This window comes from Myodes glareolus, chromosome 6 (genome assembly GCF_982192425.1).
Source record: "Myodes glareolus chromosome 6, mMyoGla1.1, whole genome shotgun sequence".
NCBI lineage: Eukaryota > Metazoa > Chordata > Mammalia > Rodentia > Cricetidae > Myodes > Myodes glareolus.
In genome coordinates, this window is record NC_142031.1 from 15,158,784 (window position 1) to 15,175,702 (window position 16,919).

Sequence of the window (16,919 nt, forward strand, 5' to 3'; positions counted from 1 at the left end):
CCCACAAAAAAAGATTTTCCTCTGTGTCCCTCTGTCCCCCGGGAAAAATTACCATTTTTCTTCATGAGAAGTTACTTGATGAATATTCGAACATATTAAAACTGCTTCTGAGCTAGGCGGTGGTGGAGCATGCCTTTAATCCCAACATTAGGGAGGCAGAGGCAGAGGAATCTCTGTGTTCAAGGCCAGCCTGATCTACAGAACTTGTTCCAAGACAGCCAAAGCCACACAGAGAAACCCTGTCTTGAACCACCCCCCCACACACACAAAAAAAACAACTGCTCCTGAAGCTTGCTCTTAGGATAATGCCCGAGGAAACCACTATATTCCCAAGAGACCAGTATGGGTTTCCTAACTTTAATAATGTGTTTCTATGTCTGTGGCAGTGTGGCTAGGGCATTTGCTGTAAGGTCACTTCTATCTAGTTCTAATTTGATACCACACTGGGCAAATTAGCCTCTGTCTTTGTTAGGGTTACTATTGCTGTGATAAAACACCATGACCAAATGCAAGTTGAAGAGGAAAGGGTTTATTGGGCTTACACTTCCACATTACGGTTCATCACTGAAGAAAGTCAGGATATAATCCTGGAGGCAGGAATGGATGCAGAGGCCCATGGAGGGGTGCTGCTTACTGGCTTGCTCACCTGCTTTCTTATTGACCCCCACGCCCGCCAGTCCAGGGATGGCACTGCCCACAATGGGATGGGCTCGCCCCTATCAATTAAGGAAAAGCCATGCAGGCTTAACCACAGCCTGATCTTTTGGAAGCGGTTTCCCAGATTTGGTTCCCTCCTTTCAGAGGCCGCCTGCTTGTGTCAAGTTGTCATAGAAACCATCCAGTCCAGCCCCTTTGGGGCTGTTTCCTCTGCTGTAGATTAGGATGATAGTGTCCACCTCGAATGCCCGCCTGTCACCTTGGGCTTCTCCCTTCTGCTCAATTACACCATCGGAGACACCTTGGGAGACCTGAGCCAAGAACACTGAGGAGGAAAAGGGCACGGCATAAATATGAGCAAGCAGCAGCTTCTCTTCATCCCTGGGAAAGACGCGCATGTCGGAGGGATGTCACTTTTGAAAGTGGCCACTAAATAAAAGTCACTGGAACAGTGGACAGTATCGAATCCAGAGCCCAGCAGGTGCTTCTTGTAGACACTCGGGGGAGGTTTGTGAAAGGGAGGCTTTGTAGCTGGTGGGACCTCAACTTCAAACCAGACAGTGCCAATTAGCCTGGGCTCTTTGGTCAAATCCTGCCTTATCTCCTTCTGGATGGTCTCACTGTGAGACGCAAACAGGAGCTCCCCATCTTCTCACTGATTGGCTAATGTGTTTGCTTGAGTCTTCTGACCCTCCCACAATCACCATGACTAAAGGAAGCACACACGGTCTGTTCTAAGACATTTTTATTTTATTTAAAAGAAGCCAATATACAGGATATAAAGGGCATGGTATTTACAACAGTACAGTAAACAGGTTGGTTTTCTGGTAGGGTCAGTAGTCTTTAGTGAGTACAAACCCCTCCCGGTGATTTTCAGACCCAGCTGACAGACACAGCAACCGTGGGGTAGGTGAGACTAAAAACCAGGTAGATGCTACAATGTGCATAAGGGGGTCCTTGTGGGGAGCTCACCCCATTTCTCTGAGAGCGTGGGAGGGAACGGGAAAGGCAAGGGATTGACCTAAGACTCACACGGAGCCCACACTGAGCCTGGAGATCTTCACACAATGGAAAAGCCCCTCCCAGAGAGAGTGTATGGCTTCGCTCAGACCCCTCCCCACTCCTCCCGGTAGGTGGTTACGCTTCAAAACCCAAACTTGGGGTCCCAAAGGGAGGACCCAGGTCTGAGGCAATCTTCCAGAGCCCTGGTCCTTCATCCAGGGAACAAAGACTGGAGTAGACACAGCCAGGGCTGAGTTCTGAGCATCTTGGGCTTCCCTTCTGTGCCTACTCCAGCTGTCTGATAACTTCAGACACAGTAAACCCCAGGCACCCATATCCCCCAAGCCCACAAGCTCTACCCGCCCCCCCTCCGCCGCACAGCTGAGTGGGAGCAGAGGGGAGCTGTGGAAACATTATACCCTACCTCTGAAGCACCCCTTCCCCCACCTCAGTTTCCTGCAATCACTTGCCCGTCCTCCCTCCTACCTCCCCCCACCCCCAGCTCTCTTCCAAGACTTCCAAGGACAGCACTGAGGGCTGAGGAAAGAAGAATCCATTTCTGCACAGCTGTGTGCATTGACAACGGACGGCAAGGGGAGGAGAGAGGTACTCAGTGTTATGCCCCCCGAGTCAACAAGCATGGTGGCACCTCATCCACAGCAGAATGCTGAGCCACCATGACTTCCTACCCTAGATTAAAAACCTGATCCTTTCACAAAAATAGTCTCTTGCTTTATAAATAGAATACATTTAGCTTAAGTTACATCTTATCACACCCCTTAGCCCACCCCCTCTCCTCCCGCCCCAACATCAAAGTGGCCTGACGAGGCACAGGTCATCTGAGCCCCACCCCCCGGAGCAGAGTCCAAAGTGGACAGGCCTTCCAGACACACGGCCACAGGGAGACAAAACTACCCAATCGTTCTCCTTTGGAGTCCTAGAGGAGTGTGAGTGTGTGTGTGTGTGTGTGTGCGCGCGTTTCACAACCAACCAGGGACCTGAAAGGAAGCGGCTGTCTCCCTGCTGTGCCTATGTCTGTGGCCCCCCAAACTAGGAGCGTGACCAAGGGCGACATGGAGAGCCCATCTGAGAAGCTCTGAAAACGCCAGTGTCAATATGACACCGGACTCAGAAATAGAAAACTCAAAAGGAAGTATGTACATGTTTACAAGGATGGACGAGTTCGTCCAGAATGGGCAGGCGCTGCCCCAGTGAGCGGTGGGGTCTTTCTTGGCAAGCTGTGGGCTCACAGTGAGGGGACAAGCGGGGCCCACTGGCAACGAACTAGAAAAAAAAAAGAGAGAGAGAGGGAGAAAGAGAGAGAGTGGAAGCCAGGCCCAGACTCCAGAAGCAGCCCAGGAGGCATGCCCACCATTCCCTTGCTCTTCCCCCGTCATCTTCCTGCCTCGGAGCCTCTCTCTAGAGGAAAGCAGACTTTGAAAGTCTGCAGGAAGGAACACTCCTGAGCCTGCCTTTCTCATATGCCCTAGACAAATGACCTAAGTATACAGTTGGGAAAGCAAAAAATAACACCACAGGACACCAGTTTCCAGGGTAACCTTCGTCACCCCAAATGTTTATACTATAGCTTACTGTCTTAACTCTAGAGATATGTGTCACCACACCGCCACCTTGAAGAACAGCTAAGGGCCAGCTTCTACTCTGCCTGCCCGACTCCCAGCCTCTACCACTGGATGGACACCTTCCTCAGCATCAGCCGAAGAGACCCATGGGGGCAGCCATTTTCCTGCCCTCATGGAAACGGAAATCTTTACAGCAGCTAAGGTCCAGGCCCATCTGGCTCTGATACCCTTTGGTTAAAATAAAAACAAAACAATAACATCAATAATAACAATAATAATAACCAGAAGCTAATGAACCCTGTAACCTTTAAAAGAATGGGAGGTGGGAAAGGGGGTGCGGGAAGGGGCTGTGTCTCTTCCAAACCATTGTCACTCCAAGTACCTGCCAGGAAGGACAGTTTGGTCATCAAGAGATGATAACTGAATGTTGCAGCCAGGCTGCACAGGATGGGCCCCACCCCCCATCGTGGAACCACATGAGAAAGGCCACCAAATTCTGATAAATTAGATAAACAAGTTGCCAACAAATAACATTCTCTCTCCTCTTTATACATACATTTTCCTATTATATACACTTGTTCTAAATGCAAAACAGATGGGGTCGCTTACACACAGAGACACAAGGATGCAGGGGACAATCAGGGTACCACCATGGCTCCAGCCCAGAGTCCCCTGTCCTTCAACACATAGGCCTCAGAGGGCCCACGAGTTCTGATCCCTGGGTACATTTTGTTCCTTTGACCTCCAGAGGGAGCTGCTGGGTCAACAAAAACAACATAGGCCATCAAAACCACTAGAGTGGACGCGAGAATAAGAACAACTAAATTAAAAATAAACCTGACAGCTAGGCGAGTTCCCAGCTGAGACTAGATGGAGGGTCTGTCTTACGGCCCCTTAACTCAGGCCATTGGAGCCTTGGGGAAACACTGGCTCAGAGTGACTCCCCAAGAGTTCAACCAAGTGGCTGTGGACACTCCTCACTTGGGGCTTCTACTCTGGCTACTGCCAGCCTGCCAGGAGCCCCACCACCTCCCTCCTCCTCCCTCAAAAGGCTTTTTTTCCCAGCCAGAGGAACAATGGAGGACCAAGATGGCGCCACGGTGGACGGAGTGGGTACCGGTGGCCTGGCCCATTCATACTTTTCTCACAGAGAAATTACAATTGTGGAACCCGGCAGGTGGCTGGAGAGGCGAGAGGGAACGTCAAGTCATCAGGACAATAAAAGACCACCACCCCACCCTCCCCACCCCACAGAGGTTCCCAAGAAAGCCAGCAGTCCAGTAGGCCAGCTTAAAGAATGCAGGCCTCACCGGAGACCTGAATGGGACCACCCCCAGATCCACGGCTCACCCTCAGAGGCTATGAGGGTTTCCCAGGACTCTGAGAGAGGGCCTGCCTTCCTCACAGATATAAGGCAAGCTGCTTTTTGTTTTTGTTTTTGTTTTTTTGCATAGTTTAAACAGTGAGGCTCTACCGTCCCCCACAGTGCCTTACCCCAACACATCGCCACTAGATCCAAAAGAAGAAAAAAAATGGTCTTCCCTCCCGCCATTCCATCCACCTCTCTTTCAGTGGGTGAGAAAGTATTAAGGAGTCCTCACCCAGGTCTGCAGGTAAACAGCCTCCTTCCTCTGGAAGGCAGACTCCCCCAAAGGGCCACCAACTTGACTTCTAGTCAGGGCCAGGACACGGGGAGGGAGGACGAAGCTCATGGCCAATCAGGGGAGCAGGTGAGAGGGAGAAAAACCAAAAGATACCACACCCCAGGCCCCACCCTCACCTTAAAGTTTTGTATAAAAAACACCTGCTAGGAAGAATTCTTTGGAGCTCAAAGTGGCTCAGCTTAAGGGAGAAGGCACATTGCACTGCACTGCCGCACAGAAGTCTGCAATTGTGATGTGGAGAACGATAGAAAATCGACAGCACCATTCCGTGGGTGGGTGGGTGGGTGGGTGGTCAAGGAAGGAAGGAAGCAGCGGTCCCGCTGGGCCTCCGGAGAAGGGAGGACAGAAGTCTCTGTGGCGAGGAGCCCTCGTGGCTCAGTGAGGAGGAGAGGCTGTGCCCCATCACCGAGACCACCAGTTGCACGGGGCCTCCGTTATCAGCTGACCATGGGCTCCACGTCCGCCTCCCGCTCCAAGTCATCCTGGATCTCATCTGTACTTCCTGAGTCACTGCTGGCCACAGAGCTGGGGGATGGCGAATTCCTGCAAAGCATGGGAGAAAGGGGAGACTTTCAGCGAGCAGCCTGGGTCCCCTGACATCCTAGGGCCAGGAACTCTGGGCAGTCACACCTGTCAAAAGGTACCCAAAGGGGCTGGGGTGAGCAGAACATTTGCCTAGGTGCACGAGGCCCTGGGTTCCATCCCCCCGCAATAACGTAACAGGAACCAAACAGGATCTACTCCCTGAGGGGTCCTGCGGGTTCCATGAGCAGTTTATGGCTTTTGTGACTCCTTGGGAGCCCCTGCCCCCGCCCCAGCCACTGCTTAGTCTAGTGTGTGGCTTCCCCTTAGGAGCGGGAGTCTCGGGTCCAGCTTGGTTCTTTACATTGCAGCCATCCATCATTCCTGGTCTGAGCACAAAGTGGTGCCCAGGAAAGCCCAGACAACTGAGAACATATGGGGGACTACACACAGTGGAGGAAACAGCCCGGGTTTCTGTTTGCCCGAGGGGGTCCCTGGCCAGTAGTTTCACTTGCCTATGGTAACAGTGCTTATACTGGGGGCTTAGGTGGGTGGGTGGGTGGGTAGATGTGTGGATGGGCAGACGGATGGTCAGGAAAATGAGAATGTGGTGAAGGGGCATGATGCAGCTCCAGGATGTCTCTCGAAGGCCCACCACGGAAGCCTGGGGGAGCACGGGCCGTACCTATCTGCAGAGCCCTTGATGAGCCGGCGGCAGGTCTCCATCTGCACGTCCAGGCCCCGCTTCATGCTGCACATCTCCATGTACTCGTGTAGATGTCGGTTCATGTCGCTTTTGGCTGTGGCCAGCTCCAGCTGGAAGGAGTCGATGAGGGATAAAGGTGGTGAGGGGGACCTTTGAACCTCGGCTTACCAGCAACAGCAGCCACCCTCCTCCACGCAGGCCAACCCTGGCACCATCCAGGCCATCCCTGGACATTGTAACCGTAAATCTCTGCCTTGTGGGCATCAACCTCCCTTATTCTCTGCACACTGGTCAATTTTCTTTAGACATGCTTCTGGTCAAAAGAGGGGTGGTTGCTTAGCAACCCCAGAAGTCTGTCCGGCTAAGTCCCATCTGATTCAGGGGACTTCCCTGAACTCAGCATCTCTGGGGAACTGGCTATGGGCACGAACAGGAAATTCTTCATGTCTCTGAGCCTTCTCCTGTACCATGACACCTGCTTCTCCAGGGCAGAGGGAGGAGTCTGGGCTTCTTCTCCAACATGGGAAGAGCACTCACTCTTGTATAGCAGTGGCCCAGCACTGGCCTGACTACTGCTTCCTAACTTAGAAATGGTGGGCAACTGACGTGGCCTCTTTTGACATCATTTCCTCCTCTGTATGGGTACCCAGTCCCTACAGCAGAAGAGGAGGTAAGGATAACCCAGAACAACAAGGGCTGGCTCGGAGTGATGCCAAATGATACTAGGCCCTGGGTAAGGCTATTATTGGCACTCTCCTGCCTCTGCCTCTTTAGGGGAGGCAGGAATCACTGTCTGACTTTACAGATTAGGAAACTAACACTCTCATAAGGACAGGTTTGCAATGCCAGGCTCCTGACTCTTGACCCCCTTGCTTGTCCCATTTTGTAAGCCTGCATTTCCATGGACACTCGATCATCCAGGATCTCAACTATGCAGCCCCCAGGAGACTCTGGAGCAGACCCCGTGGCCGAGCACTCACCTCGATCTGGCCTATCGTCTCCTGGTACTCCTTGTCTCTCGTCTTGAAGAAGGATTCAGTCTCATGGATCAAGTTGCCCAAGTTTTCTTCTTGCTGGGGAGACAGAAGAGACAGTTGAGCTGGGGAGCACAGGCTACATAAAAAGGGTAAAAAACAAGGGATTGTGGGGGAAAGAGGAAAATCCCAGAGAAGGCAGGTCCCGGGCTCACCTCGCCCTGCAGGTCAATGGTCGGGTTACAGTTGGTAAAATCCTCCCATAGCAGCAACGTGTCTTCATTCTCCTCCCAAGTCAGGCTGTCACAGTCATCATCAAAATCAAAGGTCTCCCGCCTGTGGGTGACATCAAAGGGCATGACTGAACAGAGGACAGTCAGGGACATCGTCCCCAGTGAGTGTGCAACCACGAGGCGGGTCTCGAAAAAGATGGCGTGTAGCCAAAGCCAATTGTCTTATCCAAAATGAGCTTTAGTTTCTCAAAATGCAGAATGCTTCTGTACAATTAGAAGTCTGGTTTTAAGTCAGAAGTAGTGTGGTGTGTGTCTATAATCCCAGGAGGATGAGACAGGATGAATAGATTCAAAGCCAACCTGGGCTATATTATATAGTGAGCACCAATCAGATTCAGCTATGGTATGAAACCTTGTGTCAAAAATCCACCCCCTCCTCCAGGGCTAGAGAGATGGCTAGGCAGTGAGGAATACTTACTGCTCTTGCAAAGGACTAGAAATCAGTTCCCAGTATCCACACGGTAGTGTAAAACTGTCTGCTAACACTGGTTCCAGGGGCCCCGACACCCTCTTCTAGACTCTGCAGGCAGTGCGCTCACATGGTTCTCAGGCAAAACATTCATACACATACACAAAATAAATTTCTTTTTAAATCTCTCTCTCTCTCTCTCTCTCTCTCTCTCTCCTTTAGACATGCTTCTGGTCAAAAGAATGACTTCCTCCACCATATTGAGCAAGGCAAATCCAACCATGCTCCTCACGTTTTGCAGATGAGGGGACCACAGCTCAGAAGGAAACTCAGCGTGTAGCAGGGGCACAGCTGCAACCCTTCTGGTTCTCTATAGCTTTGAAACCAACTAAGGCCAGCCTCCAACGTGGAGGCTAGCAAGTTTATTAGTTTCATTTTACAGCTCAGCAAACCAAGACTCAGGGAAGACTGGGTGTTCTTCTAAACGAATATATGCTAACATTGGGTTTGAATTCAAAATCGAAGTGACTTTAGAGTCTTTCCTGTTGGCCAGAATGGGGAGGAAAAAGACTAATTCTACAGGGTTTTGCCCAGGACTGGTTCCCAAGATGCATAGATTGCTCTGCCCCCTTTTAAAAAATTCCATCTACTGGATGTGGTAGCAACCTCTGTGAGTTCGAGGCCAGCCTGCTCTACGTAGTAAGTTCTAGGCCAGCCAAGGCTATATAGAACGACCCTGCCTCAAAAACCAAACCAAAACAGACAAACAAATCCTGGGATTACAGGTTTGTGTTGCGATATCGGGCTGAGTTTACATCAGTGGCACAGAAGAATCTGCAGACTTCCATTCCGAGTTCTCCCACTGTGTATGCTTCCCTTTTTCTATTCTATCCTGACTCTTCTGAGCTCTGCTCTCTGCTCTACATCGTTCAACAACGATATTAGCTGGGGACCAACCGGCAGCAATGCAGAGAAAGTTCTGATTTTTTTTTTTTAAAAAAAAAAAAAAAAAAGCTTCAAAAGCTTCCTCCAGCGCTCCCTAGAGGTAGGCCAGACTGCCCAAAAGCAATTCTTGTAGGACCTGTAGGTGGCGCCCGTGAGTCAGGAACCAAGCTTGGGGTTGGATATTGGAGGAGGAGGCGATTCTGAGCCCCTGGGGTCCACCCATTAGCACATCACATAGTCCACTACTGACTTCACTTCCTTTCCAGCGGCTGAGATCTGAAGGAAAGCCCCGCTAAGGGATGGCTAGCCAGAACAGACAGGAAGAAAGATGGACGAGAGCAGAGGCGGAAAGAGCCCCCACCCCTCCCTGGGACTTTGGAAGGCAGTTGAAATTCCTCTCAGCCTTGGTCGGAAGCCCAAGTCACTGATCTGGATCAAAACAAAACAGGGTTCTGACACGGGTGTGTCATTCGAAAGCCTCACTAGAACTAACTGGCTTGGGGGAGCGGGGCATAACCACCCGGCTGGGGCACGGGCTCACGGAGTTATCAGGTAGAAGGAAAAGCCTCTGCAGGAGCCATTAGCACCAGCTAGAGCAACAGAATAGGCGTAGGGGATGATCAAATATATATATATATATATATATATATATATATATATATATATATATTTAATTTAGGCAACTTTAAAGTCCGACAGACCTAATTAGACGCTGAACCCTGCCAATACTCCAGTGCTGACCTCATGAGGGATCACTTCTCCACTGCTCCCAGATGAGTGCATTTTCCACACACAAGAAGGATCCTTCGCCAAATGCACCCTCAACTCAACCCTCTGGATGGGTACCTCTACACTGCACATTTCTGACCAGTTTAATGATTCCCTAGGGACTTCACAAAATATCGAAGGAGATTTGGGGTGTCTGAGCATCCAATAGTGACATAGGCCCAGGAATTTCCAGAGCAACCTGGGGAAAACCAATTGAGAGTGCTGGCCCATCATGCAAGCGGGGCCCTGGGTTTGAGTCCCAGCACTGCAGAAACCAGGCATGGGTCCTAGTATTCATGGGGTGGAGGTAAGAAGATCAGAAGTTCAAGTTCATTCTAGACTATATAGCAAACCTGAGGCTAGCCTAGGCTACATGAGCCCCTATCTCAAAAAAAAAAAAAAGTGGTAGTTGGAGGATCCCTTCTTGTTAGTAAAAGGTGAGGGGATAGATCTGGAGGGAGACTCCAGTTCAAAGACCAAACAGGAGTCAAGGGGTGTCCTTGGCATTATAAATTGCAAAGGTCCAGCCTCCTCTTGGTTCTGTTGGAACGTTGGTATCAGGTATCAGACGTCAGGTGAGGAACTCCCAACTCCACCCTGCTCATCCTCTCTAAGTACCAATCTAAGCCAAAGAGGAAGCAGCCAGGAACAGTGACGCAGCAGACAGAAGACGGACATGTCTTCCGAGCAGGAAGGTTGGCGAAGGGAAACAGCACCGAGCCATGTAAGTGGGCTTGGCTCTGCCCTACTGTGCTCCAGCAATGCTTCCCTTATATGGAGCTCAGAAAGCTGGTGGCCTGGTCTTTGGATGGTGCCAGCTGTGGCAGAGCTGAGCTTTCAGAAACCAGGTGCCCGAGAGCATGGGGCTCCAGCCCTGCTCTTGACTCCCTCGGTGCCCTCTCCCAATCCCACCTTGGGGTACTGTATAGATTAGAGTAAAAAATGGGTCGGGGTTCAGAACAAAGCACCAAGTAGGCCAAGGCCACAGTGTCATCAGCCCTAAATCAATGTATTCAATGGGTTCTGGTGCACTTCTCTGTAAGGTTTTGCAGGGGAGTCCTGAATGGTGGCATGTGTCGACTTTTTGCCATGATAAAGTCTAAGCTACCAATGTGACATCACTGAGCCTGCACACCCACACAACACACACACACACACACACACACACACGCACACACACACGCACGCACACACGGTTCCCAAAGGCTGGTGCCACGTGGCTCTGCCTATCAGCTTTATGCTCAAGCCAGACTCTGTCACTCAGCCAGCATCTCCTGGGAAGGGAATGCTAGTGGGTGGGGCAGGTTGCTGTCCGAGTCCAACTCTGTCATGTCCTGCTGAGTCCCCTTGGAGCCTTTGAAAAGGTTAATAATGACCCTGCCCACTTAATGAAGGTCTGGAGGAAGGCAAGTGTCATTTCGTGAAGGACACTTGGTTACTATCAAAGGTCTTCCCATGAACCACATACGGGTCAACTCACCAGCCCACCAAGAGAAACTGGAAGAGAGGACCCAAGGCACGGTTGGGAACAGCCCACTGGCCACTGTGTAATGCACGGTTGGGAACAGCCCACTAAGGAGAGACTACACTCCTGGCCCCACCTGGATACATGATGTCATCAGACAGTGCTGCATATGAAGAGGGAGGAGATGGGACAGCCCTGCCTTCTCACCCTTTGGGCAAGGAAGGACAATCCTAGTTGTCTCCCTACACCTCTCTGGGTAGGGGGTGTTCTAAAGAACTGAGGGTAGCAGGTGACATAAAGGATCATGGGCACACATCCCAAATATGGCAGGCACTAGATGCCCAGCCATGGATGGTGCCATGTGATATCTGGCCTCAAGATTCCAAAGGGAGGCTTAAAACAGGAAGCTTACCAAACTCTCTGTTTGAATATAAAGAATCTAGCAAAGAGCCCCTGTTGCTCTTCCAGAGGACCTGGGTTCAATTCCCAGCACCCATATGGCAGCTCACAACTGTCTGTAACTCCAATTCCAGGGGCTCCAACACCATCACACAGACAGACATGCAGTCAAAACACCAATACATATGAAATAAAACCGTTGGAAAAGGACTCAGTGGTTAAGAGCACTGGCTACTCTTCCATATGATCCAAGTTCTATTGGGAACCTACATGGTGGCTTATAACTATCTACAACTCCAGTCCTGGAGGACATGATGCCCTCTTCTGCCCTCCGTAGGCACATGGTGCACAGACATACATGCCGGAAGAACACTCATACACATAAAATAAAAAAAAAAATAGGGGCTGGAAAGATGACTTGGCAGTTAAGTGCACTGGCTGCTCTTGCAAAGGATCTGGGTTCGATTCCTAGACCCACACAGTGGCTCACAGCTTTCTCTAAGAACTCCTGTTCCAGGATGATCTCCACAAAAATATACATGCAGCCAAAACATTCATGCAATACAAATAAATACATTTTAAATTTTTTAGAAAGACATCTTTTAAAAAAAATGAATCCAGGGGCTGGAAAGATGGCTTAGTAGGTAAAGTGCTTGAGAACCTGAGTTCAATCCCCAGAATGCAAGTAAAAAAGCCAGGCATGGAGCCAGGCGATGCACTCGGGAGGCAGAGGTAGGCAGATGTCTGAGTTCGAGACCAGCCTGGTCTGATTGTGTGCACTTGCCACCCCAGTACTAGAGAGGAGGAGCCAGGTGGATCCCTGGGGCTCACTGGCCAGTCAGCTTAGTCTAACGTAAGTCCCACGCCAATGACAGACCCTGACTCCCAGAAACAAGCACCTGAGAAATGACACCCAAGATTGATCTCTGGATTTTGTGCACCCACACTTGCACACGGGCACACACACATACACACACTCGCGCATGCACACACATACTCTATCTCTCTCTCTCTCTCTCTCTCTCTCTCTCTACACACACACACACACACACACACACACATACACACACACACACACAGAATCCAAACTCTTCCGGGACACATCACACCTGGGGATCTTCTCAGCCAGCCACTGGTATGTCCCCTGGCTGGGCAACCTGGGTACTCACAGCTGGTTAAACACGCGCTTCATCTCGTCCGTGATGTTCATGGAGCCGACCTCCTCATCTGAGAACCGATTCACCTCCCCATCCTGCTCTGAGATGTCATCATCTGAAGCCACCTTACGATCTTTCTTCTTAGGGACCACCTGGACAGGGAAGGAAGAAGCCAAGGTAACTGGGGTGCTTGCCTGGGGCGGAGAGCAAGGTTGAGCCTGGACAGGAACCATCGTCCCAAGGAGTAGATGGAGTATGGCTGGAGCCAGCCACCACCGCAGGGAGCTGCATAGGTCCTCTAAGAAGCGCGCAGCATTAGCAGAAAGCGTGAGGTATGAGGCATGCAGGGTGGAGGACACAGACATAGGGACCAAGTCCTGCCCGGGGAGGGCTAGTGACTGGGCCAGCTCAGCTCACCCATCACCAGGAAAGCAGTCTCGTGACTGGGAACAATGGTAGGCCAGATCAAGGTATCATCACCTGGGATGTCTCAAAGCCAGTCAGAGAAGTAAAGAAACCCCATCAAAGGTCAAAAGAGCTGCATGCTTTCAGAATCTTCCTCTCACATGCAGAGGCATGAGGGTGGTTCACCAAACTTTTGCTCCAAGCGACAAGACCCAAGCAAATGAGGGCTGCATTGCTCCCCTCAGGGAGCAGCGAGGAGGCATGAGATGGAGAAAGGACTGGGGGAGGCTCCGACCTCCCCCCACTATGTCCAGAGTCACACACAGAAAGCAACAACACATGGCACTGCCCTGGGCTAAAGCACAAGCCAGACTATGACCCGAAACTTCTGAGAGTGACGCGCGCCCACTGTCAGGAGGACCGTACCCAGGCCCTCTCCCAAACCATCCACTGGTGCCAACCAATTGCCTTTCTCTCTCTCACGTGGGAAACCAGGAGAGGGAAACGAGAACTAGGCAAGCGCCAAGAGCTTCTCTTCAGGAATCCTGAGGACCAGTTGTCAGGGCTCCCCACCACCTGGCCAGGGCTCCCCCAACATGGGAACAAATCAGAGTCTCAGAGAAAGAGGCTTTGTAAGGAACAGTGGGCACAGGAGGTTCCAGCCCGGCTCTACCATGCCCTTTCTTGGTACGTCCTATGGGCCCCCAAGGTCTCAGTCTCCTCAGTTGTGAACTACAGATCCCCAAGTTTGTGTCTCCCTAGGGGAGGTCAGAGGGTCAGGTGACTGACTACCTCAGGATAGCGGGGGATGGGGGGCGGATAATGAGCAAAATGTGGAGAGAAAGAGGCATCAACTGGGTGTGGTAGAAGTCAGGGCTTGCTCTATGAGGTCGGGGTGGGGACTGGTGAGCGGGGCTGGCCCTGGTCACCTGGAAGATCTTGGACACGTCTTCCGAGTTCCGCTGCTGCGCGACATCGCACAGCTTAGCCGTGATATCGATTCGGCGGCAGATGTCCATGTCCACCTTCATAGCCTTTTCTTGGATCTTTGTATCCAGGTCTGTCATGGGCTGCAGGGAGGACAGCAGGGGTTATGTGAGCCAGGGACGGAGCAAGCATGAGGGGGCCGTCAGAGGATGAGGGAGACCCCTAGGGGTGGGGAAGCCCCTGGAGTCCATTGCGGGGGCAGGGAGGAAGCGGGTGTTGACCGTTGTGGTGGGGGGAGCGGGTGTCAAGCCTTTCCTAATGGTGGAGGATTGGTCAGCACTATTCAGGGTAGGAAGGGACATGGGGGCTTCAGGAGGGAAGATGTGAGGCAGTGTGTGCTGGTCCCCCTCAGGGCTGCAGGGCACGGCAATGTTGGCTTGGTTGCAGCAGAGGATAAGGATGTTGAGACTGTTGAGAGGCAGCCTTCCAAGGCTTTGGTTTAACTCTCCAGCACACACACAAGAAATGCACAGACTCCCCTTCTGCTCCCGTCCTGGTGCCCCGCTGTCCCCCATCACGTGCCTGTCTCAGCAGCTCTCTCTCTAGATTCCTGCCGCAGACAACAGCAGGGGTCACATAGGAAGAGGAAGGGTTCCCTCTGCGTCCAAGTGAAAGAAGACATGTGGCCTCCACCTGGGTCCCACAGCTTCATCTAACCACACTCAACTGCATGACCCTGAAAGCCAGGAGCTGAGCCAGGCTGAGTCACCAAATTCAGGCTCCTTCTCCTTCAGGTGGACTCTCCTGGCAGACTGCCCGAAGGTGGCAAGAAACCCAGGTCTAACAGCCAAGGAGGTCTATGTGGCTAACAGCTGTTTCCACCCATGGTCAGTCACTCAGGGGGGCCCCAGATGGCCAAGAAGATGCACATGCCAACCATTCCCAACTTAACAAGGACACCCTTCAGGAGAGCGGGCTCCCTGAGCCTGAAGTCTCTTGGGTTGGCACAGCCCACGTCCATTCGGTCACCTATGCTCTGCAGACACCGAGGTTGCCACGTGGCAAGTTGGGGAGAATCGAGCAACACATACAGATGTCAGGGGCCCGAGGAGGAGGGCGATGGGTTAAGCAGCGGTTAAAGCACCTCTATTCAGACATAGGGAAGCGATGTGGGGAGGGCAGGGAGGCACCTGGTCCCCAGTGCATCCCTCATCGGAACAAACCAGCCAGCCACGACTGTTAACTATAAGCCGAGCTCGAGCCTCGGAGTGAATGAAGCATTTGGCATGATGGGTAAAGGGATGTCATGATGCCTGGGATGACGGCCATACCACTTACGTCACTCATGAGCCCTTTGAACACCACCAGCTCAGCCTTGAGCCGTTCAATCTTCTCGTTCATCTCCTCCTGGATAGCCTCAGCTTCTTGCGCTGCCTGCAGATGGACGGAGATAGGCAGGCTTTAAAGAGGAGGAGAGGATGGACACCTGGGTCCAAGGCCCGGCCACTCAATGTCTAAATAAACTACACATCTGCATCCCTCAGCCCAGCCTGGCTGCCAAGCTGTGCCGACTGCTCCCAGCACTTCCTGTGGGTCATGTATGGTGAAGAAAAACATCAGGAGCAAAGGGTAGGTTAAGACCAGCAGGCTCCCCAGCACTTAGAAATACAAGGTCAATCAATTGCCAGTCTACCAGGTGCTTATTTCTTTTTAATAATAAAAAGACATTTGCTTCTTTCCTATACTTCTTTTTTTTTTAGACCAAACTCCCTCTGTAGCTGAGGATGACCTTAAACTTCTTTTGTTGTTGTTCGTTTGTTTTTCAAGAATGGGTTTTCCTGGTACCCCTGGCTGTCTCGAAACTTGCTCTGTAGACCAGGCTAGCCTTAACCTCAGAGATCCACCTGTTTCTGCCTCCCAAGTGCTGGAACCAAAGGCATCTGATGACATGCCCGGCTCGACCTTGAACTGATCGCCCCAGCTGCACGTCTCAAACGCTGGGGCTGCGGGTGTGCACCACACACTGTTTACATTGGGAACCCAGGGCTTCATGCGCACTAAGCAAATATTCTACCATCCAAGCTGTGTCTCTCACTTTCTTAGAAAATAAATTCTTTAAACGTCAGAAAGTGATTTGAATTTTTAACTCATCCTAGGAACAACTAATTCTCAGTTTTAATTATCTTTCTTGGTGCTAGAGATCAAACTTGGAGCTACGCATGAGATAGGCAAAGGGCTGAGACACACCGCCGGTCCATCTTTAAAAACAAATTGCTAGGGGCTGGAAAGATGGCTCAGTGGTTAGAGCACTGCCTGCTCTTCCCAAGGTCCTGAGTCCAATTCCCGGCAACCACATGGTGGCTCACAACCATCTGTAATGAGGTCTGGTGCCCTCTTCTGGCCTGCAGACATTCACACAGAATATTGTATACATAATAATAAAATAAAAAAAAATTGCTTTGCTTTGTTGAATCAGGGTCTCATAAAACCCAAGCTGCCTGGAACTCACTATGCAACCCAGGCTGAACTTAAATTCCTCATCCCCTGCCTGCGCCTCCTAAGTAATTATAGGTGCGAGCCACTACACCGGCTGTCAAAACAAAAAACAAACAAACAAAAAACAAAACAAAAAAAAAACCCACAACTAACACTGCATTGCCTTCTCATGGTGCTGCTGGTCTGGTTGTGACAGAAGAGAGGAAAACAGGCGGAGGCTAAAACGTGCTGCTCGGAGTTCCCAGTAAGTACGAGTGGTGCAGCCCCGAATGCAGAGGGAGGAACTGAATGCCAGAGGGAGGAACAAGGTGAATGACCTCAGGCCAGCCCCGAGCCTGCTTGGAGGCTGGAGCTACCAGAGGATGTGTCCCCAGGTGTCTCCAAGGTATCAGTCCTAATCTGAGGAACTTGCCATTGGAAGGTGAAAGAGACCTGAAGACCACCTATTCCAAGTGGCACTTGGAGGTTGAGAGGCAGGAGAGAGAAGCAGCGGGCCCCAGTCATCCAGTAAGACCCAGACTTCCCAAGTCCTGCTTCTGCCCTGTAA

At 51.4% G+C, this 16,919-nt stretch overlaps 1 protein-coding gene across 2 annotated transcripts in view; it reads right to left on the reverse strand.

The window, feature by feature from the left end:
• Window positions 1-1,385: 1,385 nt before the first annotated feature.
• Window positions 1,386-16,919, reverse strand: part of Iffo2 (intermediate filament family orphan 2) — a 45,645-nt gene continuing 30,111 nt past the window's right edge. Inside the window, exons 3-9 of one of the 2 annotated variants that reach the window (XM_087906963.1) lie at window positions 15,215-15,310; window positions 13,879-14,019; window positions 12,557-12,696; window positions 7,324-7,444; window positions 7,115-7,207; window positions 6,114-6,244; window positions 1,386-5,449 (exon numbers count right to left, since the gene is read on the reverse strand). In XM_087906963.1, the coding sequence (XP_087763089.1) occupies window positions 5,344-5,449; window positions 6,114-6,244; window positions 7,115-7,207; window positions 7,324-7,444; window positions 12,557-12,696; window positions 13,879-14,019; window positions 15,215-15,310 (828 nt within the window). In that variant the 3' untranslated portion in view covers window positions 1,386-5,343. The remainder of the gene's footprint in view (window positions 5,450-6,113; window positions 6,245-7,114; window positions 7,208-7,323; window positions 7,445-12,556; window positions 12,697-13,878; window positions 14,020-15,214; window positions 15,311-16,919) is intronic. The other variant, XM_087906964.1, reaches the window with a different exon arrangement.